The 12,051-nt window shown below is 41.2% G+C and overlaps 1 protein-coding gene across 1 annotated transcript in view; it reads right to left on the reverse strand.

The window, feature by feature from the left end:
- Window positions 1-12,051, reverse strand: part of LOC124152265 (protocadherin Fat 4-like) — a 107,266-nt gene that overhangs the window by 3,807 nt on the left and 91,408 nt on the right. Inside the window, exons 66-75 of the mRNA XM_048392689.1 lie at window positions 11,626-11,844; window positions 9,615-9,752; window positions 8,260-8,436; window positions 7,396-7,524; window positions 5,704-5,889; window positions 5,372-5,494; window positions 4,395-4,472; window positions 3,786-3,884; window positions 2,005-2,113; window positions 499-638 (exon numbers count right to left, since the gene is read on the reverse strand). Of these exons, the coding sequence (XP_048248646.1) occupies window positions 499-638; window positions 2,005-2,113; window positions 3,786-3,884; window positions 4,395-4,472; window positions 5,372-5,494; window positions 5,704-5,889; window positions 7,396-7,524; window positions 8,260-8,436; window positions 9,615-9,752; window positions 11,626-11,844 (1,398 nt within the window). The remainder of the gene's footprint in view (window positions 1-498; window positions 639-2,004; window positions 2,114-3,785; window positions 3,885-4,394; window positions 4,473-5,371; window positions 5,495-5,703; window positions 5,890-7,395; window positions 7,525-8,259; window positions 8,437-9,614; window positions 9,753-11,625; window positions 11,845-12,051) is intronic.

A 12,051-nucleotide genomic window follows, 5' to 3' on the forward strand; every position in this document is an offset into this window, starting at 1 on the left:
GTTGATGAAGAGCTATTCTATCCCGGATCTTCACGGGTTACTTAACATTAAGTGAAACATACGATAGGTAATGGACATTTTTAACAAGAAAAACAAGATTACCCTGGCAACACTTAACTGTGAACTTCAGTAACTGTTTACTGCAAATGGTGAATAATTTACGTTGCAGGAGCCATCAATTTCATTTAAGGCTCCCTGATCAGCATAGTCAAACCCGAACAGATGCAGCGGTACTCCACATTACATGAAACCATCAGGTACGCTGGCACACAGTTGCAATTACCCTGGTGGGAGCCCGGTTCCCTGGGTATCCATATGCATAGCGTCAGCGCAGCATACCAAGGGAACCAGGCTGCTCAGGTGTGACAATATCCGCAGCCTTATGACGTGGCCATCGTACTCTTTTTATTTCGTGACACATGCTACTCTGCCCTTCGAAATATTGGTAAAAAGTCAATCGGAATATCAAGACTAGTCCTATGTTGCCAGGTTACTTGCCGTGAGGACGAGTGTCAGGTCTCTGACATTGCGTCTGTTGATTGGAATGATTTGGGTCAAGGTTGCTCTGTAGAGGTCAGAGGTCGAGGTCACCACGGAGGAGGTCACGTTGAAGAAAATTGCATAGCCAGCCGGATCAGCTGATAACAAGAAAACGATTCATTGTATTGTTGTATCTAAAAAAAAGTACCCTACGACCGTAGTGTATTTTTCTACTTTTACGGCTGTTATGCATCAGACAGTCATGATGAATCCATTACAATAATAGCAGTCTTGATGGTTATGAGTAAATGGGTTGTTTAACAGTAAGATTAGACTATTCTAAGGCAAATTAAGGCCCAAAACTTCAGATCACTAGGTCGAAAAAATTGAAAAAGGAAACAAATTTCAAAAATAATAAATGATGTAGGGAGTTTCTAAGATACATTTTCAGCAGCCTGAATTAAACATATTAAATGATATATTTATTTTGATATCAACAGTAAATGAATTTTAAAACATTTTCCTGGTCGGCGGAATAAAAAACAACACCGCTTTTCTTTTTTTTCATATTTCAGTTTGATCGAAAACAAAGTTTATATAACATCTGCCTTAAATATTTCAATTATACGACGGAGTGTCAGCTTCATGTGAAAGGAAAACCCGACATGATTCAGTCGTGTTTAAAGTTGATAAAACCCTCACTAACCAGGGTTCTTAATCTCAGTAACCAGGGATCGTAATCCGGACGGAGTATTTACATCGTGGTTAATGTGATTACATTGCATGATTTTTTGTTTGTGTTGTTTGTTGTTTAACACCGCACTCAGCAATATTCCAATAATGACGGCAGTATGTAAATTATCGAGTCTGTACTAGACAATCCAGTGATTGACATCATGAGAATCGATCCACGCAGTTGGGATACGATGAAATCCATCAACCAAGTCAGCGAGCCTGACCACCTGATCTCGATAGTCGCCTTTTACGACAAGCATGGATTGCTGAAGACCCATACCTATTCTACCCCGGATCTTCACGGGTCACATCACATGATACTGTGTATATCATCAAAGTATTGAATCTTTAAAGGTGGGAACACAAACCTAACCAGACTACAGTGCAATATTAATTTTTAATACGACCCCTGTACCCTCTTTCACAACTGTGACGATGTCTTCAGGTTTGTCTCAGATGATCATGCATCTGGGATTCGAACCCACGACCATGGTACGCCTTAACGACGTCTTAGGCTATCTGGGTCATAAGTACCATAGCTCTTCACATCCAATAGTAACGACACAAAAATATATTACATGAAGTAGTGTTTCTCTCGAGACTTGGGGCAGTCGGGGAGCCTAGTGGTTAAAGCGTTCGCTCGTCACGCCGAAGCCTCGGGTTCGATTCCCGACATGGGTACAATGTGTGAAGCCCATTTCTGGTGTCCCCCGCCGTGATATTGCTGGAATATTGCTTAAAGCAGCGTAAAACCATACTCACTCACTCACACACTCTCCCGAAACTTACTCTGCTCCACCGTGTACACAATACGTTTGCCACCATCAGTGTCCCTGGCGAGGATGTCGGTGGGGGCAGGGGGGTTGACCCCGGGGCTGGGATACACTGTCAGTCCACCCTGGGAGGAAGAGATTGTCTATTAAGTTAAGTACATTTCTTTCAATGATACAGATGTGCATGCCTTTGGTCGCACTCAACAATATTCCAGCTATGAGGGCGGTCTTTAAATAATCGAATCTGGACCAGGCAATCCAGTGATTGACATTATGAACATCGTTCCGCACAATTGGGATACGATGACATGATCAACCAAGTCAGCGAATCCGACCACCGATCCATCTATTTGCCTCCAACGACAAGCATAGGATGCTGGGGACGTATATTCTTACCGTGAATTCCTACGACGTTGCATACTGATAGGATACTGTAGAGTAGTATTTGCTCATACAATTCTTCACGGGTATCCATGACGATGTATCAATATGCAGAATGTTGGATAAAAGACATAGCATGTTAAATGTTCCTATTTCATATCTATATATTTGTATATTGTATATCATATATATATATATATATATATATATATATATATATATATATATATATATATATATATATACACACACACACCTAGTGAGCGAATCCGACCACCGCATATAAAGAGGTTATCACGCGAGTGTGTTTGGGGATGGTAAATATCCTGCATTAGGAATAAACATTGTATTCAGCGAGCCTTGGCGAGCTTAATACATAGTGTTTATTCCTAATACAGGATATTTACCATCCCCAAACACACAAGCGTGATAACCTCTTTATCATTTAATGTCTTTCTTTAATTCTGTGCTTCAAAATCGCTTTCCCTCTCTCACAAACATTAGCGAAACATTGCAAGTTTTCCTGGAATGTGCGCATTAATATTTATTACGTCACAGGGTAAGTGATGTGTCAGACGGAGAGTGACAGTAGCCAATAAAGTTCCAACTGGAATCTGTTTCTTATACACCGGCGAAGCAACATATACGCAAAACAACAATTGTTTTTAATTGCCTTTCGCGGCAATCCATCAGTCTGTCCGCTAGAGTAACTGCCCTGTGTCAAAGGGAAGCTACTCTTACCCTAGTCTCTGAGACGTCACGGCCACGGTCAGACGTTGTTGACAGTCGGCCTGTTTTGTCATAACGTTAGAAGTGCAGTCAAATGTACACACAGCGACAAAACGAACAAGATAACAATTCGAACATATTTCGGCCAAACCCAACTGTTTCAATTTGTGGAAAAGGTTCCAAGCCGCAGAGGTCTACATGAACAGATATGCAAAGTGATCCCGCTTGGCTAGTGCCCTCGCTAAATTGTTTCGCAAATTATATCTCCAAAGTTGCCAAAACTTGTAAAATGCCTTAGCTACTTCACAGTTAGACACTGATTTTCAGTACATTAGACTCTTTTTCATAATGATAACAATTATCGATGTAGTTTCTCCACACTCCCGATGGTTAAATCTGACTCGATCCCCGAATGACGAGGGCGACGCCGTGTTTATTTATAAACAGTGAAAGTAGTCCCTACTTGACCTTTGATATTTGCATCTCTATCCGCATATGACCCCAACGGATATCGTTTTTATCCGTTGGCTTTATCCTGCCGAGAAACCTACCCATTATATGATAAATATATATATTCTATGAAAGCTGAAACTTGAACAAATACGATGTGTTTCTCACACAAATCACACAAAACAATACGTTTTGATATTGCTAGATTTCTTTATCAAAACAGGGCGAAGAACATACCGTAGTTCCTGAAGTTATGGTGGCTGAGTAGGTAGGGTTGACACACTTTCCTGAGGAGTCTTTATTACATGTGGAATATTCAAATGACGGCCTCTTATCCTATAATACACAAATATATTTTAAATAAACTGCCGGGCAAAAGAAAGAATACACCTATGTTTGCTGATGGCTAGAAATGAAAGAAGCAGGAAATGGTTATCTGATGCGGGTATCAAAGTTGTGTGCGGTGAACCTAAGTGTGTAGTGTTTCCGCGACTGCTTTCAGCCTTCCAACGTTTTGATGAATCCAATTTTCAAGTGTATTCTTTCTTTTGTCCGGCAGTGTACATGTGTTAAAGAGGCAGATCAGGATTTGATCGCTGGTCACACACTCACACAATCGGGATACGATGACATGCATCAACCAAGTCACCGAGCCTGACCATCCGATCCCGTTCGTCGCCTCTTACGACAAGGATAGTCGCCTTTTATGGCAAGCGTAAGTTGCTGAAGACCTATTCTACCCTGGATCTTCACGGGTCATCATTCGATGTAGGACTTTGACCAGTGTTGTTCGTAACAGGGTAATTGTGACTCATCTGCTAGCTCTACAAAGGTTGACACACCTACCTGGGTTTGTATGGAGATGGTCACTAAAGCTTGTGAAGATTTTCGTGGATATCCATCATCGGTAGCAGCAACAACAAACTGAAATGTGTACATGCATCAATAGCCGATATGGATCTCTTTTCGCGAACACCTGGTGTCATCACTGACCTTCAGTGACCTATTCCAAATTTCATCACTATTTATCGTTTACGCCCAATGGAATATGTTTCGACAGAAAATCAAGACTGATTATTATGTGGTGTTGACTTTTGAATTTATGTGAATCACATGATTTGTGCTTTAAATTAACGATATTACCCACATCTACATTTCACCATACATTTTCGTGGTAAATGCAAAAGAATACAAGAAAATATCTCAATCATCTCAAATTTCCAAACCAATTTTGAATATTATACAACTATTCTTTTGTTATAGTCTGTGCTGGATTTTGATTTGCAAAGGTGGATCTGATATACTACCCAAAAGAACGACCGATTTTTTTTAATTACTATAGTTAATATGTTTGTTTGTTTATTTATTGTTAATCTGTCATGGCATGATTAACTATGGCAATACAAACGAATCGGGTGTTCTTAACTTTCGTTTAGTAGTTTAGCATGACAAATGTATGTTGCAAGACGAGAGCAGTTATTATTTGGAAATTGTGTTGGGACAGGGAGCATCAAGTAGTCCCTTTAAACCGATTCTGCTTACCATCTGCCCATCTGTGAAGATGAAGGAAGAACGGCCTACCTAGATGATATCACACTCGTATAGCAATGTATGGCTTTTCTTTTTCCTAACTCAAGAATAAAAAGGGTCTGATGTAGAATAAAAAGGGTCTGACGTGGAATAAAATGGGTCTGATGTGGAATAAAAAGGGTCTGATGTAGAATAAAAAAGGTCTGACGTGGAATAAAATGGGTCTGGTGTGGAATAAAAAGGGTCTGATGTGGAATAAAAAGATGACATATCTTGTTCCGTTAACAACTTACACTGAATCTAGACTCTGTAGATGCTGTCAAGTCGTTGATGAGAGTGATATCGCCATTCCTCGGGTTCACAAAGAAATACTTCCGGGTCAGATTAGTCCCGCGGTCACTGTAGGTCACATTGTCCTGCAGTAAATGAACAGTTTTACAACCAATCATTAACTACGTTCATGCTGCAGGAAATTACAAAGTACATGAATGAGCTTTTCGCCACAAATTTGCTTTTTGCGCCCAATGGAAAATGTGTCGACAGATAATCGAGAATGATTACTCTCTGGCGTTGACGTTTTGTTTTAACTTACTGTTTACAAATGTACACAGAATGATGGACTTACCCCATCCTGGTCCAGGGCAGTGAGGGTGTAGACTTTTCCGCCAATGGGTAAAAGCTGGGATAATGTCACATTGTAGTCAGGTTGGGAGAAGATGGGGCTAGTTGGGTTCGTTGCCACCACTGTGATTATCACTTCCGTTGCTGCCTCGGAGCTAAGTTCCCCGGTATCATAGGCAACCACTATAAGCTGGGGATAAAGTTAATGTGTAATTTAATAAAGTATAATACATGGAACTTTTGTTTTTAAAGGGTCATGTGTGGGCCACATTATAGTATTGATATGTGGCATAATACCCCAGACAAATGTGATTATTTGCATAAGCATTTATAATATTTGGCTCTAGAGGCCGATCATATTAGAAAAGGTCCTAAAAATTAACCTTTTAAATGTAAACAAATCGTCAAAAAATGAAAGGAATTCGTATGGTATTATGGACGTCTAAGTTTCACGAGTCTAAGAAAAATATTAGATATATGTTTTAACTTCTTTGATAGGCATTTAGAAGTTGGAGTACTAAGTAAGGATAAGAATTTATGGATGAACAACTTCTTTATTACAATTAAGAGCGATGTTTCGGTGTAGGTTCTAACACCGTTATCAAGCAAGTGATTTACAGAGTGTGGTGGGCAAGTATTATACAAGTAGGAGGCAATGTTTATACAGTAGAGTAGATATTGTTATACTGGAGTAGAGAATCCTGTTGTGTACACACAAGGGCAGTGATGACAATCATCGGTGAAGTCAGTGCCTTAAACAAAGGATGAAGTCAGTAATGTAAACAACGGGATTATGGCTGATTGGGGTCTTTGATGAGTTGATGGTACGCCGGGGGTATGTAATAGCCTTGGTCACGGTTTGTTGAGGGCTAAAGTCTTTTGATGTTGATGGCTTCTTGTAGTTTCCTGATCTTGAAGTCTTTGAGGTTGGTGGCGAGGGTTGTGACTCCCTTTGTGATCAGCCTCCCCTACTTTGGAGTGAGTGAGTGAATATGGTTTTACGCCGCTTTTAGCAATATTCCAGCAATATCACGGCGGGGGACACCAGAAATGGGCTTCACACATTGTACCCATGTCGGGAATCGAACCCGGGTCTTCGGCGTGACGAGCGAACGCTTTAACCACTAGGCTACCCGACCGCCCCCCCTACTTTGGAATAGTTATCCACAAAATCCGTCGCTCTTAATTGTAATAAAGAACTTGTTCATCCATATATTCTTATCCTTACTTAGATATATGTTTTCTTGAAAAATATAACGAGTAAGCAAAGAGTTGGGTTAAATACTTCTTTGATTACTCTTACTGTGTATCACGTGAAATTTGGATATATGTAAGGTTTACAATAACTGAATATTCCTAATCGCCAACTGATTATGATCTGTAATGGTACTTGAAATATGAGAAGATCAGTTTGTGAAAAACACTGTTTGGTTATGATATAAATTTGGGTAAAAACTGTAAAAAGGTTAACCTTCATAGACATAAACGATGCAAAAACCTAACTGCCGGGCAAAAGAAAGTATACACACACGTTTGATGGTGACTAAAATATCAAGTGTATTTGACACGGGTATCAATTTGTGTTTTGGACCTCAGCTTGTTTCAGCTGAGGAACATTTCGATAACATTTGTAAATTTTTGTCAACTCTATTTTTTGTCTATTTTCTTTGGGCCGGCAGTTCAGTAAATATCTTACCTTATGGCGCGTGATTAATGTATCGTCCGAGAGTAGAGTTTTGTTGACAGAGAGCTCCCCAGTGACTTCATTGAGAATGAAATAATCTATAGATGGGAAGACTCCCGTTAACTTGTACAGTAAGATTCCCTGAAACACACAATAGACATGAAGTGAGAGAGTGAGTATGGTTTTACGCCGCTTATAGCAATATTCCAGCAATATCACGGCGGGGGACACCAATGGGCTTCACACATTGTACCCATGTCGGGTATCGAACCCGGGTCTTCGGCATGACGAGCGAACGCTTTAACCACCAGGCTACCCGACCGCCCCCTGCATCTTAGAGGAGAGGTGTCTGGAGAGACTATGTAATACTTGTTAAACAATGGGCACTATATTTTCCAGATCATGGGGGAACAGCCCCCTGCACACGCAGTGCACGTTTTGTCCGTTCAGGGCAAAGTATGCTAAACCCAGGGACAAAAGAAAACTATATCCATGTTGGGAATCGAACCCGGGTCTTCGCGGTGACGAGCGAACGCTTTAACTACTAGGCTACCCGACCGCCCGGACATGAAGTGAATACAATTAATGGCTTAACTATAGGTTGAAAATGTATACTATACGTAATATTCTACAGTAACTCCTTCCTCATATGACAGAATCTGACTGTGATTGTTAACCTTCTAGCGCCTGACAAAGTAGTTTTGGATTATTATGGAGAGCTGAGAAAGACATTCGAGTGCACACTGATTCAATTGGCAGGGTAAGAATGTTAGTGCTCTGATGACACATCTTGTGCATGGAGGCTATCGCAATATATGTACATCATGTATTATCATGATGTTAACAAAAGGAAATAGCGCCGGTTACTTCCCTTACCTTCAGGTCAGCCTTTCTAGCGGCGATCGTAGTAATTGTCTGCCCTGGGGCTACTGCAGCCGGCACAGTGACCATGTAGGATCCCTGGGAGAAGACCGGTAGCTGCAGAGGCTGGACGGTGATGTACACTGTAGTGGTGGACTGACCACCGTACGGGTCGGTAGCGGCAACCCTCAGCTGGAACAAGTTGGTGACGTCAGCAGCGGTATATGTATGGCTATCGCTCTGCGTTTACAGGAGCAGTCTCCCGTTGGTTATAATAAAAGTCAAAACGTTGCATATACCTATATTATGCCACCTATAAAATAATTTTTAAAGCTGTTTCATAAAATTTAACGCTATAGAAAAATGACTATAATGGCTATTTAAATTGGGTTAATAAGCATATGGAATAATATTTTTTAGAGTAAACCTTAAGGATCTTAAATTTTTCTTCCCCTCATAATCTAATAAGTTAGTGAGTTTGGTTTAACGCGGCTTTGTAAAGTGTTTCAGTAATATCACGACTGCATCACGATGTGGGTGTCGGGTGGAGTCCCGAGTCACGCATCTTCCCCAGGCAAGGGCGTCAACTGAGTATAAAAGTCCAGTTTCCACCCTTGCCGAACCAGCGCCACCAGTCTCTATTACGAGTTATCTCCCTTCTATGTTTCTCCTACTGACCAATCAGATTCCATCTCTCATATCACTTGCATTTACTTCAAACAAAATGGCGGCGCCCAGTCAAGACGATCTGCTCAAGAATCAAGATTTACATTGTAATAAAACGGGTCTTACCACGCGAAGTGCATTAAATCACGTGAGCACCTTGATTAAAAGCATGAAAGAATTTGCAAAATATATGTCGACGCCCTGTTGGCGGTGCACATGCTTTGCAAATCCTGCAGTCGGCCGAAATCTGCACTTGAAATCCATTTTGTTTAGGAACCGGAGGTCTTGTTCCGAATCGTTAAGCGATTTTGATTGGACTATGCATAGACCCGTCAGTCCAGCTAAAATGTAACTCAATAATTGCAGCCTAGTTTTGCAAGGGTGGAAACTGGACTTTTATAGTCAGTTAACTCCCTTGTCTCGGGAAGATGACAGTCACGCAGACCGCATATATACCACCTTCCATGGGTATTGTGCTGGAAAAAAACGGAATCGGAGCGAAAATAGGATTCGAACCCACGTCAAGCGGATCCCAACAGGTATTAACGGGGGAAAACTCTGCCTAACATGACTTAGATTACTGGGCGATCAGTGCACCCAGTACACACTGGGAAATCATGCTGCTACTACTACATATACAGTCCATACTACTACCAATACTACCGCAACTACTAAACTTCAATAAAGTATATTGTTGTTCTCACATTATAGGAGACATCGTTCTGATTCGTATCCTCAGCCAGCTTGGAGTTACGCGTGATGATCTGACCAGTCACAGGGTCCAAGTAGAAATAACTCAAAGCTCCGATCGATGACGTCAGAACAGAGTAACGAATAACATCCTGTAGAAAAAAATTATTTCAATCAGTGAAACAGGACAATTTTATCATCACAGGATAATATAACAATCAGACTTCATATCTGCAAAACACCATTGCTGTACAGCCACGTCTCACAGTAATGTTACCTTTTCCCAACACAGGGGATATTACAGATACCTGTCTTTACAGGAAAACATAGCCTGCCTCAGTGTCACATGGTGGAGGGGCCGGGTTTGAATCCGGTTGCTGCGATGTTTGACCTTGTGATCTAATATGTACACTTGGGATACTCTTTGATGAAGTAGCGACCATGGTGATGTGACTGATAACTTTGACAGACTGATGACTGACCGTTAATGTAGAGGGGTCTCAGCCATGGTGCGTATAGAAGTATTACTCTTTTGTTAATTAACCGCCCCTCATGGTTTATTCTCCCTGCAGTGTTTTATTCTACGATAAACAACGACGAGTTTATTATTATTATTATTATTATTTTTATTATATTGTTGTTGTTGTTGTTTGAGATATCAACATTATGTACCGCCTCTTTTAGGATGATGGTAAAATGTACAAGCCTTAAAATATTTACCAGTATTTTAATAATGATTACTCCCTCAATAGAATCCGACCATGGCAATGTCGTTAATGCACAGGTGGGTAGTTTCTCACATATTCTCACAATCCTCACGTCGATTACCTGTACCTCTTCTCCCAATACCGATTGTCACATCGCTCCTGCTTTTGGTATGATCTTTCGGCCATCGCGTTCATCTGAACTGCCGAGTGTCACAAGCTAAGACATCACCAAGTTGCGAGCGAATGTTCGAATCTCCAGAAATGACGTCATGATAGAGCAATGTTTTATCGTGAAATCAACCACGCTCTGTTCTTTATTGTTCTTTGAGATTTATCACGTAGCTATCTTGTATACTGGGATAATATATAATGCTGCATAATGGGAAAGAAGCAATTGACCCTGTACGGTGTGGTATGAGTGGCCTTTCTGTAATCTATCGCTATACATTAATCTACCGAAATAATATTTGAATTCATACTGGGTCATTAAATGCCTATGCCAAATGTAATAAATTTGATAAAAATGAAAAAAATGACAGAATTTTGTTTTCTTGAAGATTCACTGATATAACGGGAGTATAACGGGATCGGACCCGGTTAGAATAGGTCATCAGCAACCCTGCTTGTCGTAGAAGGCGACTAATGGATCGGGTGGTCAGGCTCACTGACTTGTTTGATGCATGAGTTCGGCGTTAAACAACAAACAAACACAAATCATGTTGGCATGTAAATAAGGGAGTCAGGTGAGGTGAGGTGAAATTGGGTTTAACGTCGCGTCCAAGATTATTGCACTTATATAGCGACGTAACGGAGTCAGGACCAGGCAACTAAGCGACTGAAAACCGTGCCGTCAGTGGGTGTTGATCTTTCGATCAGAGTGAGCGTGGGGGCTTGTACAGTATTGCTGTGAGAGGTATTTTGTAGTAGTTGAGATAATTTATGGAAAGGTCTAGGGGAGATAATCCCGTTGTCCTTTACCAATGATGAGGATGTACCAATGAGAGTTACTCCCCTTGGGCAGACTAAAAGCAAACTCCTTCCCAGCGCGTGACACCTTCGTTACACTCTCGGTAATAGTATAGAGAGCTCCGCGAACAGATTATCGCTGTGAGGAGCTTGGACTAAAAGAAGCCCGTCTGAATTCCTCTCATGGGATTGGTAATAATTAGCGCCCTAATACGTAGTATGGGGGAGCCAGACTGAGCAGTGCCTTGTAAACCAGAATGAGGGTTTGGAATGTCACACTTTGTTGAAAAGGCAGCTGGTGTAGTTTAGTCCAGTGGTCGGAGTGGTGTTCTTTCTCTAAAGTCGGACTTACCCCATCTGAATCAGTGGCGCTGATACCAATGATCACCTCCCCTGGGCTGGCTGACCTGGACACTCTGGCAACGTACGTTGGTACGGAGAACACTGGTGCATTATTGTTTGTCGTCGCGTTACAATCGGATGGCGTCGTGCTTGTCCGGCTGACACTCACCGTCAACTCACCATCGACAGTGTGTGTCGGCCATGCTGTATCATAGCAGCGAACTCGGACCTGAGGATAGGAGATCACACTCAATCAATCTGCCAGAGAACTGGGTTGTTCAATACAATGACCCAATAACAGCATAGTTGGGACTGAATACCATGATCTAATTTTTTAATTTGAGTGTCATTGCTCATCCCTGAATCCTGAATACCACACGTACATTAGTCAAATCTCTAAATTATTGAAAAAAGGTGCGATTTGAAGTTAAATTAG

The sequence above is a fragment of the Haliotis rufescens genome, unplaced genomic scaffold (assembly GCF_023055435.1).
Source record: "Haliotis rufescens isolate VD_foot unplaced genomic scaffold, xgHalRufe1.0.p SCAF_11, whole genome shotgun sequence".
NCBI classification, from domain to species: Eukaryota; Metazoa; Mollusca; class Gastropoda; order Lepetellida; family Haliotidae; genus Haliotis; species Haliotis rufescens.